The 20,719-nt window shown below is 33.8% G+C and overlaps 2 protein-coding genes across 17 annotated transcripts in view; both read right to left on the reverse strand.

The window, feature by feature from the left end:
• LOC125853516 (uncharacterized) overlaps positions 1-20,719 on the reverse strand; it is a 58,156-nt gene that overhangs the window by 9,404 nt on the left and 28,033 nt on the right. The window contains exons 1-13 of one of the 14 annotated variants that reach the window (XM_049533221.1): positions 18,447-18,569; positions 17,179-17,298; positions 16,923-17,049; positions 15,919-16,046; positions 15,763-15,832; positions 15,578-15,680; positions 14,052-14,169; positions 13,753-13,834; positions 10,399-10,460; positions 9,527-9,599; positions 9,352-9,432; positions 9,032-9,112; positions 8,047-8,151 (exon numbers count right to left, since the gene is read on the reverse strand). In XM_049533221.1, the coding sequence (XP_049389178.1) occupies positions 8,047-8,151; positions 9,032-9,112; positions 9,352-9,432; positions 9,527-9,599; positions 10,399-10,460; positions 13,753-13,834; positions 14,052-14,169; positions 15,578-15,680; positions 15,763-15,832; positions 15,919-16,046; positions 16,923-17,049; positions 17,179-17,213 (1,065 nt within the window). In that variant the 5' untranslated portion in view covers positions 17,214-17,298; positions 18,447-18,569. Of the gene's footprint in view, positions 1-1,926; positions 2,143-2,361; positions 2,378-2,670; positions 2,803-3,335; positions 3,637-4,755; positions 5,010-7,690; positions 8,152-9,031; positions 9,113-9,351; positions 9,433-9,526; positions 9,600-10,398; positions 10,461-13,752; positions 13,835-14,051; positions 14,170-15,577; positions 15,681-15,762; positions 15,833-15,918; positions 16,047-16,922; positions 17,050-17,178; positions 17,299-18,446; positions 18,570-20,719 lie in introns of those variants that run through there. The other 13 variants (XM_049533226.1, XM_049533224.1, XM_049533223.1 and 10 more) reach the window with 13 other exon arrangements.
• LOC125853510 (uncharacterized) overlaps positions 20,200-20,719 on the reverse strand; it is a 113,363-nt gene continuing 112,843 nt past the window's right edge. For all 3 annotated transcript variants that reach the window (XM_049533205.1, XM_049533207.1, XM_049533206.1), the window contains one exon: positions 20,200-20,461. In XM_049533205.1, coding sequence (XP_049389162.1) covers positions 20,329-20,461 — 133 coding nt within the window. In that variant the 3' untranslated portion in view covers positions 20,200-20,328. The remainder of the gene's footprint in view (positions 20,462-20,719) is intronic.

A 20,719-nucleotide genomic window follows, 5' to 3' on the forward strand; every position in this document is an offset into this window, starting at 1 on the left:
AATTAGAGACAACAATTAGTATAAGACTAATCACCTTCTTTAATTTACGAATAGAAACCAAAGATATCAAATTAATAATTAATCTTACCTCTTAAAGAATCGTTCTTATAAGGTTGTAAGATAAATCCATAGTCACCACACACAAAGGTGTAAAGAAAAGAAACCTCTCAAATAATATTAATCATGTCTCAAAATAATAAAATCAACCCCTATATATAGGGAAAACCTATCCCAAATAGAATAGGATTTAAATCCTACATTTATGGAAACTTTAAACTAGGAAAACTTTAAACTAGGAAAACAGAAAAACTTTAAACTAGAAAACTTTTTAAACTAGGAAAACTTTAAACTAGGAAACTTTTAAAATAGGAACTTTTGACTTTAAGCGTTCAACTTTTTGGACTCTTTTATTGGGCTTCGTGTGGCCCAATCTTCTTTCTTTTGGGCTTGAATTTGGACACCTCTTTCATGATAAACATATTCTTGATTTTGTATTGAAGCCCGTCAACTTTAGTACAAGTAGGCTGACATGGATGCTATCAGACCTAGTTTAGGAGAACACAAATGACCAACCAAGTTGGCTAACTTGAACCTCAAAAGACAACCCAATTTTTTTTTGTTGTAATAATTGAAAAAATAACGGTCCAATCCATCTATTTAGTCAATCAAACCAGTGTTTTCAGGCACCACCCATAAAAGTTAAAAACTTTTCTTTTGATGAACTAAGTGGTGAATTGATAAACAAAGCATCCAGCAGATGCATAATTACAGAAGTAGGAAGAGTCAGCTCCAAGAATGGACAAAAAATAAAACTATCAAAGGACTAGTGAGCTGCCAAAATCCAAGAAAACATCAGGGTTAAAAACAGGTGTAAGACTAACCCAAAAAAAATGTAGAACTAAGTATCTGGCCTTGATCTTGGAGTTGGCAGTTGACCCATAAAAGTGTTAACTGTAAACTCCTCTTTGTAAATGGTCAGTTTACATTATGTTGAAAGCAGGTATATACCCACAGAGACCTATAGTTACTATTTCCTTTTATCATAAAAAAAATGGGGCTGGCGGTCAGAGGATCAAGATTACATAAGGCAACTTTTGACTACTTCACTGTGTCTAGTCTTACAGCAAATGGATAAAATAAAATTATTAGATATTTGATTTATGCACATTTAGTGAAAAAATTAATCTGTACACTTGAGTTAAATTATACTAGTAGACTAGTTTGAATACTGTGTAATTGTGAGCCTTTACTTACTATGGCACGGTTCCAATTCATGTAGCTTGCCAAATGCTACTGAAAACAAAAACTGANTATCCATCTGTCCTCCCAAAATGACACCTTCATTCCATTACCCACCTGGAATCTGATTCTAGAAAGGAACAGAGGCCAAAGGTTTCTTATTGATCTCCAGATACCATATCCATATGGTGTAGTTACCATCTTTGTCATCCACCTATTCTCCATTTCATATTTTGCCCTGATCACCTCTCTCCATAGCATATTCTCTCCTGTCATAAACTTCCAAAGCCATTTTAGCATTAGGCTTTTGTTTTGTTTCTTCATGTTCCTGATCCCTAGTCCCCCCCTCTTTCTTATTTTTTATGACCTCTTCCCATTTGACTAGATGAAACTTCTTTTTATCTTCATTTCCCTGCCAGAAAAGACTTCTTCTCAAAGCATCTATCCTCTTTATGACATTATCCCATAAATGAAGTGGCTCAGGTGGAGAGTCTGGGAGGGGTTTTGGGTGGGTGATAAGGCAACTTTTGACTACTTCACTGTGTCTAGTCTTACAGCAAATGGATAAAATAAAATTATTAGATATTTGATTTATGCACATTTAGTGAAAAAATTAATCTGTACACTTGAGTTAAATTATACTAGTAGACTAGTTTGAATCCTGTGTAATTGTGAGCCTTTACTTACTATGGCACGGTTCCAATTCATGTAGCTTGCCAAATGCTAACTGAAAACAAAAACTGAGGCAGAGGGAGTGCAACAATCCACACCTTTTCTTCTTTTAGAAAAAAAACAAATAACCGAGAAATCCCCGAGGGCTAAGTGCACATGTTTTGCAACTCAGTTGGATGTTACTTGATTTAAATCAACCCAATTTTCATGACCCAGCCAAGAAAACCTTCTCCTTTTTTTTTTTGATAACCGAGAAATCCATTTGTGACCCGCCCTTTGACCAATCACAGCCTTCTAAACTCGGTGGATAATGGGCCAGCCCCTCTACCCTTCTCCACTTAAATACCGGGCTTAGCTTTGCATGGTGTGGGGCTTGAACCTGTGACCTAAGCCACAAATCCTCCACCTTTTGCCACTTGAGCTAGGCCTTGGGGGCAAAAAAAAAAAAACCTTCTCCTTTTAAATACAACATTTTTGTTTCAAGCCCATGACTTGCGTCTAACCCCACACATCACGCACCCTCACTCTAACAACTAGGACCGAATCCCCCGGGGCTGTAACAATGCACACCTTCAGAAGGATATTTGGAAGAATGGTAAATGTTCTTCTCTTTTTCATTTCTTTTTGTCTAGAATAAGAACAAAAGATTAGCTCGCTTAATTCTCTTCTTTTTGCTTAGCTCTAGTTATTAGTGAGAAACAACAAAGTACTTTATAGTAAGGTAGAGAAGCACTAGAGTCTCATTACATGCAGCATTACTTTACCAAATTGCCAGTCTGGTAGACAATTGTTTCTGCAGCAATCATTTCTGTGTAGAGCCATGCCTTTTTTGAGATAAGACGGGCCAAAGTTCTGTAATGGTTATCCGTCCAGTCCATCATGGGGGCAACACTGTTAAAATACAAAGGCTTACAAATATTAGGGAGCTATTCTTGGCTATTAAGGGTGTGTTCGGACTTCATTATGGAGGAAAACATTTTCTCAAATGTTTTTCAATTTTCTCATGTTCAGTTGGTCAATTTTTTTTATTTTTAAAAAAAAAAAATATTTCTATGATAACAAATAACTTAAATCAGGTAAAATGACTTCCCCACTGGAAGTAAGAAAAACAAGTGGCATTCCACCTTGATTGTGTCTTCCCCATTCTCCGACACACCTCATCATCACCCTTGCCTCCATAGCCCCCACCCTCACTACCCCCACGTCCACTCGTATAGTGAGTATTTGTCTAGCTTGTATACAAATGTTTTTAGGATAATATTATATTTGCTTAGCTAATGAACAGAAGAAAATAACTAAGAAACTCATTTATTTTTCCTAATAAAACATTTTCCTTCATACCGAACACACCCTAAATAAACAACTATAAGGGAGTTTATTAACATTGTAAATAGATAAAACTGGAGTTAAATATATGCAGGAACCTGAACCAAGGAGGGGGATAGCGTTCTGCAGCCATTAGAGAAGCAGAGTGGAGCTTGGAGTTTTGATGATAAGCACACAATGTCCTTGGCTTGCTTGAACTTCCATAGAACAAGTTTGATGAGAATCTACCAAAACGGATAACAGAATGAAAAGGAGTTATAGAAGCAATCAAACAATGTCCCGCAGATTTCATCTTCCCTCCTCCAAGCCCAGCGTATGCTGCTCTGGTATCTACTTATCCATTGAATACAAATTGTCATCACAAGAGGACAGGCGATTTGGGGGTATTTTTTGGGTCGGTTTTTTCTACGGGTCGGGTAGTGTTAGTAATTGTAAGAGAAAATGATCAAAATGGTCCTTAATGTATGGGCTTTGATTCCATTTGGTCCTTAATGTATGGACTTGATGGAAATGGTCCTTTATGTATCATAAATTGTGATCTATTTGGTCCTTCACCCTAAAATTTTAATGGCAGCGATTATTTAAAAAAAAATTTTAACTAAAATCGCTACACGTGGAGCGATTTCCCACCATTTTTAAAGCAGTCCTCGCCTCGAGAATTTTTAATAAAAAAAATTTTAACTTTTTTAAGAAAATGGTTGCTAGAGCAGCTATTTCTATTTTTTAAACGTTGTTGGGGCAGCGTTGTTAAAAAAATAAATCATAGCAGCGATTTTAAAGAAAAAAGAAATTTTTTTTTGGATCAGCAGCGATTTTTATGTTTTTTAAAGGAGTAACAACGTCAATTTTGTCATAAGAAAATCGCTCCATCAGGAGCGATTTTGCCCTTTTGGTTAAAAAAAATTGATGTGCTATTTTGGAATTTTTGGAAACAGGGGAAGGAAAGTCTTGAATGAGCTCATCTTTTACATATTCCGTGTATTTTGACGGCAAAAAAAATAATATTAATTTTAGGGTTAAGGACCAAATTGATCACAATTTATGATACATAAATGACCATTTCCATCAAGTTCATACATTAAGGACCAAATGGAATCAAAGCCATACTTTAAGGACCATTTTGATCATTTTCTCAAAATAATAATAATGCAATTATAAATAATCTAATCCTAGTTGTACTATAATCTTAATCGTAATCTAATCCTAGACGTAATATAATCCTAATAGATATAAGTAGTCTAATCCTAATGCGACTTTAATTCTACAACAGTGTTGTAAACTCGTCAAATAACTTTGTTGGACCTATTCCTTTGACATGTTCCAATCATCAGCTTCCTTCATCTTCAACACTTGTTGTAGACTCGTCAGTCAGCTTCGTTGGACTTATTCCTTTGACATGTTCTAATCATGAGCTTCATTCATCTTCAACACTTCCCCTCAAGCTAGAGAGTAGAGGAATGGTTACTCCTAGCTTGCTTCGAATACCCAGCAAAAACTTAAAAACTTTGAATACCCAACANGAACCAAGGAGGAGGATAGCGTTCCGCAGCCATTAGAGAAGCAGAGTGGAGCTTGGAGTTTTGATGATAAGCACACAATGTCCTTGGTTTGCTTGAACTTCCATAGAACAAGTTTGATGAGAATCTACCAAAACGGATAACAGAATGAAAAGGAGTTATAGAAGCAATCAAACAATGTCCCGCAGATTTCATCTTCCCTCCTCCAAGCCCAGCGTATGCTGCTCTGGTATCTACTTATCCATTGAATACAAATTGTCATCACAAGAGGACAGGCGATTTGGGGGTATTTTTTGGGTCGGGTTTTTCGACGGGTCGGGTAGTGTTAGTAATTGTAACTTCAAAAGACAGTTTTGGGACTCACCTCAAAGCGAGGCACTATGGGTGGCGGGTATAGTATGATATATACTGAATTATCATATTATATTGAAATTTTTGATATTGTTATTTTGATATTATGGCATTTGATATATTGGTATATGATATATATTTTAATTTTTTTTTTTTGTATTCGATATTGTATTTGATATTTAGAAATAACATATTGAAATATCGAAGTATATAGTTACATAAATAACAAAATAATTAGAACTTAAAACTTTGACTATTCTAATTTATTGAAATGTATTTGATTAACAAAATGAGTTGTTTGTACTTTCTTTTAAATATATATATTTCTACATGTATAATGTGTTAGATGATACAATTGAGACATTTTTTTTGAATTGCCGAAGTCATAATACTCAATTATACGAGTATATATTAGTTGAAGTTGAACAAAATAGGTTTACCGATTTACCATACCGCAAAATATCGAACCACACGAATTAAATTGATATGGTAATAATATAATAGTTTTAAAAATCGAATACTGAAATTACGGTACCAAATTTTCAAATACCGTACTGTACCATACCATACCATATCCCGCCCTAGGAGACACATGCAAAATGCGCCTAACAGATTTTACAAAAAATTATAGTCTCTTGGTTTTATATTAGTTTTCATTTTGCACGGTGCTTAAGAAATCTTAAATTAAAAGATGATTTTTACTAATTCACCCCTTAAAAACTTCTTGAGAATTTTACAAACAAATGTGAATACTTTCAAAAGAATTAATGACAAGGGTAATATAGAAAAAAATTAATTAATGTTTTCTTGATTTAATAAGGTGATCAACTAATATGATGTCAAATTTGTTACTTAATATTGTCGACCCTCATTATTTTTTAGTAAATGAATAACCCTCATTATGTAATGATCTTTAGAAATAAGAAGAATGAGAGTAACTTAAATAACAAGAGACTCAATAATAAGTCGTAGTAATGCAGATATATTATTTAAGAATATTGTGACTTGTGAGTGTATGTATTATTTAACATTTCTTTTTAATATATATAGTCAAACATGACATCTTCACTTATCACTGTCTTTCATGTTTTTTTATTATATATGTCTCAAAATTATAATATTTTTATATTTTGCTATATGATGAAATGATGCTTTTTTTGCTTATAAGCAGTTATCCTTGAAAAAGTGTATAATAACTCACTGATTCAGCACTCTTGCGTTGAAGATAATCAGGGCTACATAATTATTATAGGAAAAATTACTTGGATGGGTAATTTTTAATAAATAATTATTGATTTTAGCGATATTTATTATTTATTATCATTTATAGCAATACATAGCAATACTATGTTAAATCTACAATATATATTAAAAGTGAATTATGTATGCAATATATATGTATTAATTATAACTGTTTTTTAAAAATATATTATGCTTGTTTGGTAAGAAATTGACACATTATATTATAAATGTATTAAAATGTGTGATAAATGTATTATCCACTAATAAAACTTGTATTATATGTGAATAATAAATTGTTCTTTGTAATATGTATTAAAAGTGATCAAATAAAAAAAATTTGTTATTGCTATAAATGGTAAATATTTTTTTAATATAGTATATTTATGTAAGTTTCCCATTATTATAATACTAATAAAATTTACCGAAAATAAATTATTTTCTTTTTAAAGAGGTAATTTGCATAATATGATAGTAATATATTTTAAGCTATTATGATTCCTTTTATGTTTTAAAAGTTGAGACTTTTAAGAAATTAGAGTTGATTTGCATCTCATAATAAATTTTATATCAAATACATACATTATTTAGACTTGTAAAATTATGTTTGAAGTTTTATTTCTACGAATTTCTTTAATCATGTTTTTACTTGCTTTTAGACTAATAATGTATTATTATATTATTTTACTTCATTATAAATTAAAAAATTTAAAAATATATAAGCTTTCGCCTCACCCGTGCTAAATAAAACGCTTTGTCACACGCCTCTTTTAAAACACGGGATGTAACAGTGGTTTCTGCTACTGTAGTCTGGTAGTTAAAAATATATGTAGGGAATATGTGAAAAATATTTTGTGCATGCTGTGACGGACCCAAGATTTTCATTCAGGGAATTCGAAAAATAAAAGTATAAACGTATAAATAAGCCAACAAAATAAAATTTCAAGGAAATAGTAGTATATAGTATTAGTGGCAGACCCTTGAATTTTTTTGGGTTTAAAACCAAACTTTAGGCATGTTTTATAATATAAAAAAAACTAAAAATAAACATGAAAACGGAACTGAAACTAAAAAAAAAACTGAAGTAAAAAAGAAAAAAATAAAACGCTAACACAGGGATTCGAACCCTCGACATGTAGCTTAATTACAAGGGGAACTGCCACTAGGCTATTAGTGTCTCCTTGTCTTTGAGGGGGTTCAAAATATATATATCCACATAAATGCAGAAAATTTACTTTATATATACGGTGTAATTTTTTGCCGAGAGGGTTCGGGTGAACCTCCTGGAACCCACGTGGGTCCACCCCTGTGTGCATGGAATTCTAAGAATCTAATAACATCAAGGCTTCCAGTTTAGTAATGAATCTTTTACACAATAGATAAAGGGTTCAACTCCTCACTATACCTATCAAATTCTTCCTATGTACTAAGATACTGAAAAAAATTAGAAAAATATGTCAGTAGCACCTGTTTCCTGTTCATAGCAGCAGTGAGTTTGTAGGATTTTCACTTTTACAAGCCATGTAGCTGGTTACATTGGGATAGATGGCCTCCCAAAAAATGAGGCACTTAAAATACATAATACTGAAAGAATGAATATATTTCATTGGATACAAACACAAAGGGGAAAAAACATGTATATTTAAGCTTACAGCAACTCTTCTTCACTAACTGTGTATGGTGGAGGTAACAAACTCTTCACCTTAATGAACGTATCACTACTAGCAGAGGGCATTTCTGTAAGGGGGGCATCGAGGACTCTGTCTGGAATTTCCCCTAACGTCTCCTCGAGAATGGATTTGATTGTCTACAAGGTTTAAAATCAGTTAAAAAAACTTGAGCAAAAGCTTACAGCAGGACCCAAATGAAAAGGGGATTTAGACAACATAGAAATACAATTTTAAACGCACATATTGATGATGTAGGGACATATATTAAACACATATATTGATAAATGTGAACATTTACGGTGACCCTGCCAGCGACTAACAAAATTTCACAGAGCTTTCTCCTGGATGGCAAGATAGACACATCGAACTATTTTTCCTGATACCATTCTTCCATTCAGAGATGAATGTTATTAAAATGCATGTGAATGTGACATCTTTCCTAAAATAGCAAGGTCTACGAATATCATAAGGTCAAAAATAGATGTTTCATTTTACTTGTCTAGTTTGCAAAGCAAGAAAATTGTATTAGTACTACTTTTTTCTCAAACTACCCTTGGTATTAAATGTAACTGCAATATAATAGTAGTAGTCAATTTTAGAGTTCCAAAGCATCATTAATACAATGGGTGTGCCAGGTCAACAGGGACCAAGTAATATGAAACAGAGGGAGTATGTAGCAATGCTACCATTTTCACATCTTCCCATGGTAATTTTTTTATTTATTTTTTGATAAAATATGTCTCCTCCATAAAGAAACATTATAACTCATCCAAACAATTTTCTCTAAACTAGGTAAATCCGATTAAAGTTGGGAAAATGAAACTAGAGAGTCACTTCAGAAATTATGATAGCAGGGAACAAATTTCATACTGGGTGAAAGATATAATTGCACCACAGCAAGAATATGGCAATGGAAAACCTTCTCAAAAAGAGAATATGGCAATGGAAAGAGCAATTCCCACTATTACGGTTATTAAAGAGAGCACAAACAATTGTCATAATTCAATGGTGACATACTGTGCACCGCAGGAGAGCAGCATCAACCTTGCGCTTCCACACAACATTTCTAGGCTCTGCATGAAATAGACCAAGCAGAGGCTGTACAGGAAAAAGTTAAAATGATGATATCAGTAAAATGTTTTTAGACCAAAGCCCTCACGAAATGTTATGACAACAATTATGAGGAAAAAAGGCAAACTATGCATCAGTAGGGTGACAATGTCCAGGACAAAAGAAAAATCGTCCACTAAGCTTTAAAAAGAAGTGTGTTTATGCTACAAACTCCAGACGCAGCTAAGGTTAACAGCTCGAAAGGGTAAAATGAAGAGTGACCCTACCTTGACAACATTCCGAATATGGGGCTTAAGTCCATACATTCTAACGACTGAGTCACCATAGACCTGATATTGCTCAAGAACCTGCCAACACGAAGACGTGAGTAATAATGAGATCATATGTTATTTAATTAGGAAAATTTCACTAAAAAGTTCAGTTACAGATGGCAATGAGAACCTGGCGCCGGGTTATACTACGAAGAGGTGCACCATATACAGCGCTGTCAACAAGTCCTAGAATCTGCCATGGACTGTCAAAAGCATGAGTTGTCTTAACATGTCAAGAAAATGACAGATAAAAAAAAAAAACTAGGTGTCAAGGTTAGCAGTTAGAGGTTCAAAACATATGATGGGGTTTGTCATTCTGCATTATTGAACCAAAAAACTAGAATTAGAGTCACAATACTGACCTACTGAACCAACAAATCACCAATGCAATTACATGCACAAGATATTTTTCACATATTCCCCTACAGATGCCAAAAGGCTGCTCTTCTTTTTCTTAAACAACCCGACAAATATCAAAAGTTTCTACCTACCATAATCCACCTATCACATGGATCCACACTGACAAGTTTATCCAGATATAATAGCTCAAAACCATTAAGTTGAAGTTCACAGCATATTTACAATTTTAAAATTTCACATGCTAAAGAAGTCACCTTTCTTCAGATAACAATCTGCTTTATTGGCAATACACGCTAAAAGAAAAGCTAATGGACATTGTCTCTCAAGTTCTCTACAGACAAAAAATTATTTTTATTTTTCAATTTTAGCGGTTATCTCAAACTTACAATTCTCAACTAGCAAGATCTACAAGGACATTATGGGAGAAGAGGACAAACCTACAGAATCCATAAAACATCTATATTCAGGAGGTCAAGTGTCAAGTAGTAAATAAAAGAGACTAGTGGTAATAGTGTAAAACAATTATGTAGACATCTAGGAGCAGGGACGATACAAATATGTAGACATCTATCAAACTAACAAAGTCACAATAATATCTGGACGAATTATTGAAACGGTTACTAGTATTGACACTTTCCATACTTGCTGTAAGCTGCACGTCCCAGCATAACCCCATGAGCTCCTTCCATACGTGCTGCATTAACCTACAAATGAATAGCCAGAAAAAGGGGTCAGGTACTATAAGAATGCAGCATTAACATAGAATATGAATAACCACAAAAACATTGGCATATGTAGAAGAAATTCTACGTGCAAATATGAAGTTTCACAAAGCTTACACAATCAATGTGCAAGAAAGACTAAAAACCATTTAGTTTTGAACTTCTCAGAAAGACTCCTGAGCCTAATTTGCGCAAGATTGGGACCCTGAAATGCTAGAGGCCATAATATCTAGAATTTTGCCAACTAAGAAAGAGCATATAAATGCATCTCTGTTTTTTTTTTTTTTTGATAAGTTATATATCACCGGAAGAAGTTTATCAAGAGAATGTAGTCATCAACAAAAAGAAGTTTATCAAGAGAATGTCATAGCCATGGAACTTATAAGGTGTTTTAAATGGATCAGATATCATGCATTATATCAAAGACCAAACCATCCTAATGTAGCTTGTTTTGCTGAAAATAAAGAAAATGTTCCCGCCTGAGGGGTCGTTCAGTAGTTGGATAGAGTTATGCAGGTATTAGTAATGTGGGTATTAGTTATGCAGAGTTTAGTTATACATGTATTAGTTAGGCAGGGTTTAGTTGTGCGTGGTTTGGTTATACATGTATTAGTTATGCAGGGTTTAGTTAGGTAGAGATTACAATATATTAGTGAGCTAATTTTTATTTCTTAATTTCAAAATAATTAGTGAGCTAATATTTATAATAACCATTAAAATAACCAACTATATAAATAACACATTAAAATTAAATAAATACCAATAGCATTGTTATTCTTATCTATAACAATGATAGTATCAAAAAGTTATTCATGTATTAATTTCAATGTGTTATTTATATAGTTGGTTATTTTAATGATTATAATCAGTGATTTCAAAAATGTTTTTTGGGCGAATCAAAAATGCTCTGGGGCACAAATTGAAGACTTAGATCCACAGGGCGTAAGCTCCAAGCGTAAAAACGTACGCCTCCCTGGGATTTTCTTTTTTTGGTTTTTGAACCTTTTTTTGCTTTAATTATATTTTGTATTATTGGTGCAATTATATTTCTCAAATAGTAATTGTAATACTTTTTTTCTTCATTATTGCATATTAATACCTTTCTCAAATAAAAATCAGAAGTCCCAAGCCCAAACCACTGGGCCACCCCGAAGGGTAAATAATTAAAAGTTTTACTTCTACTAATTTTCTTAGTAATAAAATTATAAAATTGAATATACATGAGACTACGCCCTCGTAGATCCATAAGACTTACGCCTCGTGTCTTGGGGCTTATGTCTAGCCCCGTACTACATAAAACATCTCGCCTCACGCCCCCGCCTTTAAAATAATTGAAAGTTCTACTTTTGCTAATTTTCTTAGTAATCGTATATCATATATATATATATATAAAAGAGAACCNAAAATGTTTTTTGGGCGAATCAAAAATGCTCTGGGGCACAAATTGAAGACTTAGATCCACAGGGCGTAAGCTCCAAGCGTAAAAACGTACGCCTCCCTGGGATTTTCTTTTTTTGGTTTTTGAACCTTTTTTTGCTTTAATTATATTTTGTATTATTGGTGCAATTATATTTCTCAAATAGTAATTGTAATACTTTTTTTCTTCATTATTGCTTATTAATACCTTTCTCAAATAAAAATCATAACACTTTTTTCTATATATTATAGATTATTTATTAAAATTTATTTGTAAAATAATTGAAAGTTTTTTTTTTTTTAATGACAAGGGAAACCCGCAGCCGCTACCCTTTAGGTGCGCACAGGGTAAAACCCCTGCTCTTATGCAGTAGCTCGCAAACCGCATAGGAGAGGTAACTCGCACTAGGCAAGCCCGGCGTGATGAGCTCGACCCAGAAGGCAAACCCCTTGCTTTTGCTGGCAAGGGGTTTCGAACTTGAGCCCTCCAACATGAAAGTCCCAAGCCCAAACCACTGGGCCACCCCGAAGGGTAAATAATTAAAAGTTTTACTTCTACTAATTTTCTTAGTAATAAAATTATAAAATTGAATATACATGAGACTACGCCCTCGTAGATCCATAAGACTTACGCCTCGTGTCTTGGGGCTTATGTCTAGCCCCGTATTACATAAAACATCTCGCCTCACGCCCCCGCCTTTAAAATAATTGAAAGTTCTATTTATTTACAAAAGTAGCCCTCCCTTTCATGAAAAGTTACGACTTTAATGAATAGTTGTGACTTTTATGAAAAGTTGCGACTTTAATGAAGAGTTGCAATTTTTTTGAAAAGTTATGACTTTTATGAAACGTTGTGACATTTCTGAAGGGTTGTGACTTTTCCAAATAGTTGTAACCTTTTTGATAAGGCACAATAAACATTTGTTCACACTACCCTTTGTTGTCTATAAATAGAGGGATTTCCTCTCAGTTTAACACAACAAAATTTTTGAACCTCCTCCTCTTCTTCTTCTTCTCAATTAAATATTTGTATACTTTGCTCTTGTTGAGTGACACATTGACACTATTGCTTATGTTACAGATCCTGATATGTATTTTTACAATTATTAATTTATAATTTATGCTTATGATATTAAGGATAAATGATAAGATGTAATAAATTTCATTTTTCCTTACATAATTAATGTTTGTTACTACGTAGTCTTGTATGTAAGATAATATAGTGTTTTAGTTTTAATGTCTGATAGGTTTTAAGTATTATTTTATAAATTTTGTGATATTAAATTCCCGCGCAAAGCGCGGATAATTTTACTAGTAAAATTATAAAATTGAATATACATGAGACTATGCCCCATAGATCCATAAGACTTACGCCCCGTGTCTCGGGGCTTACTTCTCGCCCTGTACTACATAGAACGTCTCGCCTCACGCCCCCACCTTTTAAAACACTGGTTATAATAAATATTAGCTCACTAATTATTTTTTGGAATTAAGAAATAAAAATTAGCTCACTAATGTTTGTAATCTCTACATAATTGAACCCTGCATAACTAATACCTACCTACATAACTAATGCCTACCTACATAACTAATACATGTATAATTAAACCCTGCATAACTAAACCCTACATAACTAATACATGTATAATTAAACCCTGCATAACTAAACCCTACATAACTAATACATGTATAACTAATACCCATATTATTAATATCTACACAACACAATCCAGCTACCAAACGACCCCTAAGGTCATAGTAGAGAACTCATTTTTTCAGCACATTTGTTTTTATCATTTGTAGCAATATTTTCACAAATAAATACATGTTAATTCCATATTAGGTTTGAGATACTTACCTCATCAATAGAATTTATGCCTCCATTTATTGTGAACTGTAGATCGGGGAAATCACGCAAAAGGGCATAGTAGTACTCATACCTGTCAATGGCCAATTTAAGTGGTCATTATGAACAACTGTTAAGATCTTTATTTATCAGTGATTAGGAACAACTATTAAGATCTAAATATAGGCATGTAGTAGCTCAATGTCTCAGCTACAAATACACTAGTAAATGATTAAATAGAGATATATAATTTCACTTGTTTCATTGTTGTAAATCCTTGCTGGACTATTAAGCTATGACAAATTGCATACTTGAGTGGGGGAATTCTTCGATTATCTGCTGGGCTGATTCCATTAAGTAATGCCTTCCGCGAGTGTATAATAAAATGACGAGTTGGTGACTGAGAAGAAACCTTGTAAATGAAATCACCTGTACACATGAAAGGAAGAGGTCAATTTTTTCTTATCTATAACAATGATAGCAATGATGTTTTTTTTTTATGACAAGGGAAACCCGCAGCCGCTACCATTTGGATGCGCACAGGGTAAAACCCCAGCTCCTATGCAATAGCTCGCAAACCACATAGGAGAGGTAACCCGCACTAGGCAAGCCCGGTGCGACGAGCTTGACCCAGAAGGCAAACCCCTTGCTTTCGCTAGCAAGGGGTTTCGAACTTGAGACCTCCAACATGAAAGTCCCAAGCCCAAACCACTGGCCCACCCCGAAGGGTATGATAGCAGTACTATTTACCACCCCAACTTGTGCAACAAACCTATCTTAGATAGGGTAAAATTTGCTGGGAAGGTCAATGAGTTCTAAGACAACACTTCCGTTCTCTTTTTTACTTTTAATAGCTTTGTTCCGATAAAATGAGACAGAACCAAGCTCTCATCATAGCTAGCTCTAGTGCATACAAACATAAGAAATATCCTAAACAGCAGCAGTAGACAGATACAGAAAATATGCATGAGATTCACATACTCGGCCAAATTAAGCATGCAACTTGCTAGGACTTAATTATATAAGAATGTCAACTAAAGGGTCATGTACCCAAAATATAGATGAACACGCAAGAAGCTAAGATGCCTAATTCTGTGGCATCTAGTAACATAACATGAACTTTGTATCTGTATCATCTAGCTGTTAATGATCAGAACTCTTATTTAAATCATCCAGTGATGATGCATATAAGCCTAATGGGTTATGTATATTATATACCAAGAAGGGGAAATCTGGAATTATGTTTAAGACAAACAATGTACCAAGCTATCAGCTAACCTAGTTGAGAAAGTTATATGTAGAAACATTTTTGGATAACTTAATTATGATTTCCACTTCTCTTTCTTATATGTATGATGACACATCTAATTTCAGATCCAACATGGGGAGGGAATGGTTGAGTAACTCGTGTCAACGCGTGTGCAAGTACAGAGGTGATCCCATATAGTCTCCACAGACCTACTAATACAGTATGCTCTCAGGGAACAAAAAGACCATATGAAACATAGCCACTTGAAGTGTAACATGGCTTCTGCTCCGAGTTAAGTGGTCATGCAATTTGCTTCTAGTTCATAATTACAAGATATTGTCAGCTTTCTATGATCTACTCAAAAGTCCAACCGTTACAAGGTCAGCAAGACTTGCTTGGAAATATATTATAAAGAAACTAAAGGAGCTCAATTTTGATGATTTTCTTGAAGCAAGGTTAGAGCATAAAAATGGAGTTGTAACCGACAAGACGAGAGAAAGGAACAAGTAAAAATCAAAAGACTAGTAATTGAAGAATTGAATTTTGATTCTCATTTCCTGTGAGTGAGGGAAAGTTTGAAGAGCTTACATAGTTCATTGTATGAGTCATGGTCATCAAGTCCAATTCTGCATTTGACACTCACGGGAACATTTGTATTTGCAGCAATTACGCACATGGCCTCAGCAACAAACTTTCCTTGTAAAGGTTGTGCATATATCAGAGCAGCTATATAGATAAATAATATTTGATGTATCAAGCAAACAAATCTGAACCTTTGGATCAAACATGAGGCGCACACCAAAACATCCATATCCAGCTACTCTGGGGCTAGGACATCCACAACTGTTATATAATAGAGAAAAAGTATCAATTATGGGTCTGAACAAAAGCTAGAAACCTATATTTTAGATAGGAAAAGCAGAACGCACTTAAAATTAATTTCATCATAGCCATATGGAGTTGCCAGTTGTGTCGCTTTGGCCAAGTTCTCCAAATTATTTCCCCCAATTTGAAGCACTATAGGATGTTGCTCAGGGCCATATGCCAAGAATCTATCCTGGTATATTAGAAAAATCACATAAATGTCAGATCTCACTCCACAATAGAAACACACAAGCATTAGTCAGTGACAAGCTGCTCTAAAAGGTCCAAACCACAAGCGCAATAACCTATCAGTACAAGAAAGTTCCTTTTGGAGATCTACCCAGGTTAGAATAATATATCATATAGGTCCCCTTCTTTCCCACGTATTTTATACCAGAAAAAAAAAAATCCTTTTCTAGGGGACCATCTAACTGGGACAAGGGTCTTCCTTTAGGGAAATGAAAAAGACCAACCAATTTGCTTGGTTCCTTGAAAGACAACCCAAAGATTCTACAGTAATTGAAATAAAAACAGTACGTTCATCGATTTAGTAAATCAAATACAAGTGTCATACACCATCTATAGAAGTGCTAACTGTAAGCTTCTCTTGGTAGAGGGTCAGTTTACATCATGTAAAAAATAGGCATATACCCAGAGAGACATACATCCACTATTTCCTTTTATCATGAGAACTGGGGCTGGCAGCAAGAGGATCTAGATCACAGAATGTAACTTTTGACTCTTTCACCGTTTCATGACTTAAACAAATTGGAAAAAAAAATCATAAGATATTTTGATTTATGCACATTCACTGAAAAATTTAACATGTACACTTGAGTTAAATTATCGTAGACGAGTTTGAATCCTCTGCAATTGTGAGCCTTTACATACTATATAGCACAGTAAATGTTCTTCTCTTTCTTATTTCTTTTTGTCTAGAATAAGAACAAAGGATTAGCTTGCATGATTCTCTTCTTTTTGCTTAGCTCTAGTTATCAGTAAGAAACAAAAAGTACTTTATAGTTAGGTAGAGAAGTACTAGAGTCTCATTCAATATTCAGAACTTTACCAAATTGCCAGTCTGGTAGACAATTGTTTCAGCAGCAAGCATTTCTGAGTAGAGCCACGCCTTTTTTGAGATAAGACGGGCCAAAGTTCTGTAATGGTTATCGGTCCATTCCATCATGGGGGCAACACTGTTTAAATACAAAGGCTTACAAATATTAGGGAGCTTTTTTTATTATTATTATTTAAAATACAGAAATATTAGGGAGCTTATTAACATTGTAAAAGAGAGAAAATTGGACTTCTATATATGCACGCACCTGAACCAAGGAGGAGGATAGTGCTCTGCACCCATTAGAGAAGTAGAGTGGAGTTTGGAGTTTTGATGATAAGCACACAATGTCTTGCTTGAACTTCCATAAAAGAAGTTTGATGACAATCTGCCACAGGTTTTCAGGATAACAGAATGAAAAGGAGTTAAAGAAGCAATCAGAAAATGTCCCCTAGATTTCTTCTTCCCTCTAAGTCCAGCGCAGGCTGCTCTTTTATGAACCTATCCATTGGATAGAATTTGGCATCACACGAGGATATGCTATATACCACACAGAGGCGCTTTGAAACATTTTCACAAATAGATAATTAACTGAATAAATAAAGACCTAACGCCACCTAGACCTATATAAGCCCAAAAAGAAACTTGTGTCATTTTAAGGACAAACTGCCAGGAAGTGGAAAGTTGATAAACTGGCTTAACTAACTGCACATTTTTAATAATTTTACAGGTGCTGTAGGTATTGCTAGAAGACTGGAAAAACCACCCTCACAAGTTAGAAAGAAGAGATTATTGAGTAATAAAAGGAATTAGATTCTTGAAATTCGTGAAAGCTATATGGGACTAATGCCAAAAACTAGAATACTGTAACATTTAGAACATAACAAAGTAGGAATATCATATAAATAAGGGCAGACAGGCATTATTCTATACAATTTTCACAAGTTCCAAAATTTTACATCCCTATATAAATTAAACTTGGATACAGTGTTTTTCTCTCAAACTAACGTCTTAACAATCACTTTGGTATTTTTATCTGCCACTCATATATTAGAAGAGTCAAAGTTAAACGTTCTACACTTCATGCTCATACAGATAATATCAAAGTTAAAGTTTCTATATCAAAATTCAATCTTTCTATGTTTTCTCCATATAATCTACCCTTTCCAGCTTCCAACCCAAAATAAAATAGCTCTTAAACAATTTCTCCTAATTTTTTCATTGCTTGATAACTTAATCATGTTCCAATTACCCAAAATCTCAAAACCACCCAATTCCTACACTTAAATACTTTCTTCCCACATTACGCTCTTCTCCTTCTAACGGGAATTGACCCCCAAAAGAAAAGTGCGAACACGAAAATACATAAATTATGGGTGTTTCGAGGTTTAAAAAAGTGACCAGAATAAACTGAAATTAGGGAACTCAAGAACAAAACAAGAAAAACAAAATAATTTTTTTTTTTAAAAAAAGGATAAACACAAAAACAATACTAATAACTTAGTAGAATGAAGAAAAAGAGATTTAGGGTTTTACATGGAAGCAGAGAGAAGCTGCGGGCAGCTACTTCTGAGGCGAATCCAGTGGCCGCTGGAGAAGACAAAACGAATATTAAAAGTTAAAACAATAGCTCCAAATGTAAAGGAAATAGCCTCTAAATTTTTTTCACCTTTTTTTTTTTTTGGCTCTGGGTTATAAAATAATATAATAGTGTTATTGTTAAAAATTAATTTGTGTTATTACGAATATCCACTTAAATTTACAATTTATTAGATAAGCTTGTAATCAACCACCTTCTATACATCTTGAAGTTGAATAAATGAATATAATAGTGTATATATATATAATTTTTTTATGTATTTACTTAGTGGTCTTTATTACATAACAGGTTATCAACATCAGAGTAAATGTTTATAAAGCTTTAAAGATATCTATTTTCTTAATTAATGACCTTTTTTTTCTTGTAAATATGAATTTTATTGTTCTGGATATATGAGGTAAAGTTATTTGTCATTGATATTTGATGATGAAATTCATTTTGATGTTATATGATAGGCACGATCAAAGATAATAATCAAATATCAAATTAAGGTCATGTCAAAGTAAATATATTTCTTAAGAAGGTCATTCTTCTACAAATATGTTTTGATTGGAGTAATTTAAGGCAACAAATTTTTAAACCTTCATATGAATATAATTTTTCATTGTTTTAAGACAAACTTTCATCAAACTAAGAGTAAAAAACGTTGTGTTCCCAAACATGATTATGGCCTTATTATCATAAATGAAGAAAGAGCTCTAATGTTGATGATCACATGCACAAATAATATCTTTCACCATCAATAGTAAAAAAAGAATGTCTGCAATACAACTTATGCAATATTATGATATGTAAATACAAACGTATGCCTCCCAAAAGTTGTTTGTTATTTTGATGCTAGAGACATTTTTGACCACTTACATGTTACAATTATTTTAGAATTTTGATATTGGAATAGTCAAGTCAAAACAATTGCTTTGAAATGAAAGAATGAATACTCAAACTGAATTCACCCCAAGACCCATATATTAACCACCAAACCCAAATAAATCTTCAAAATTTATAGCAGTTTTAAGCATATACCCTTGACAAATATGAAGTTTCAAATTACCAATTTCACACACAAGATCTAGAACATATGCAAACGTTTAGATGTGTCTCAAGAGCCTCACATGATCAGCTGCCAAAGTCCTCAAGCTGATTATATCTAATGGAATTTATCGTAGTATCATGGTGATTTCAGTCAATTCATATTGAAAAGAGCTCAGCTGGCTATAATATATATTATAGTATAACAACGACATCTATTCTGAGTTAATACCAGTAAGAGCAGAACTTTGTAATCTCTAGAAATTTTACATTAAAACTGCAAACTCAACAAGATTAATTTAAAGTGCCACCAAAAGGCTCAAAAGGAGAATCTATAAACTGGAAAACAAAAGGTGACAATAAAACAGAATCAAACCAACGCCTTACATGTAAATCTGGTAACCAATGGTTAGATAACAAGCAGCAAACACACAATGCAGGGTGCAGTAACCTTGAAATTTTGACCTGCAACGATCAGTTACTTCCTTTGAGTCAACCAAAGAGGAACAACTCTGGGAATCAGCAGCTGCTCATGCTCTTGGCATCAAAAGTCGCAACATACGCTGCATCTAATAACCAATTTTAATAGCAGTCAACAGTTTTGCTTTGAAGATATTAAACGAATTCCTTGCTTTCCAAGTTCCAAATTCGTCNATTTTGACCTGCAACGATCAGTTACTTCCTTTGAGTCAACCAAAGAGGAACAACTCTGGGAATCAGCAGCTGCTCATGCTCTTGGCATCAAAAGTCGCAACATACGCTGCATCTAATAACCAATTTTAATAGCAGTCAACAGTTTTGCTTCGAAGATATTAAACGAATTCCTTGCTTTCCAAGTTCCAAGCTCGTCGTGTTCCCATCATCAAGAGCAACAGACACAACAGATGAGCCTTCAGAGACTTCTACGACAGTCCCTCTATGCCTGAAAAAGAAAACAAATTGAAAGGTCAAACTAGCACATCTCAAGGAGAGTGTGGTACAGATTTATATGAATGCTCTTCTACACAATTTCATATTTAAGAACCAGCAAGGAAGCCACGCTAGTTAAACGCCTAAATTAAACTTCTTACTATAGACAGTATGTTCCTTTTATTTATCCTACTATATCCTTAAGTCCCAATGCAATTCACTAGCCCTATTGATTGCCCTTTACTCATTGCTATCATGATTACAAATCCAG

This window comes from Solanum stenotomum, chromosome 1, assembly GCF_019186545.1.
Source record: "Solanum stenotomum isolate F172 chromosome 1, ASM1918654v1, whole genome shotgun sequence".
Lineage (NCBI taxonomy): Eukaryota > Viridiplantae > Streptophyta > Magnoliopsida > Solanales > Solanaceae > Solanum > Solanum stenotomum.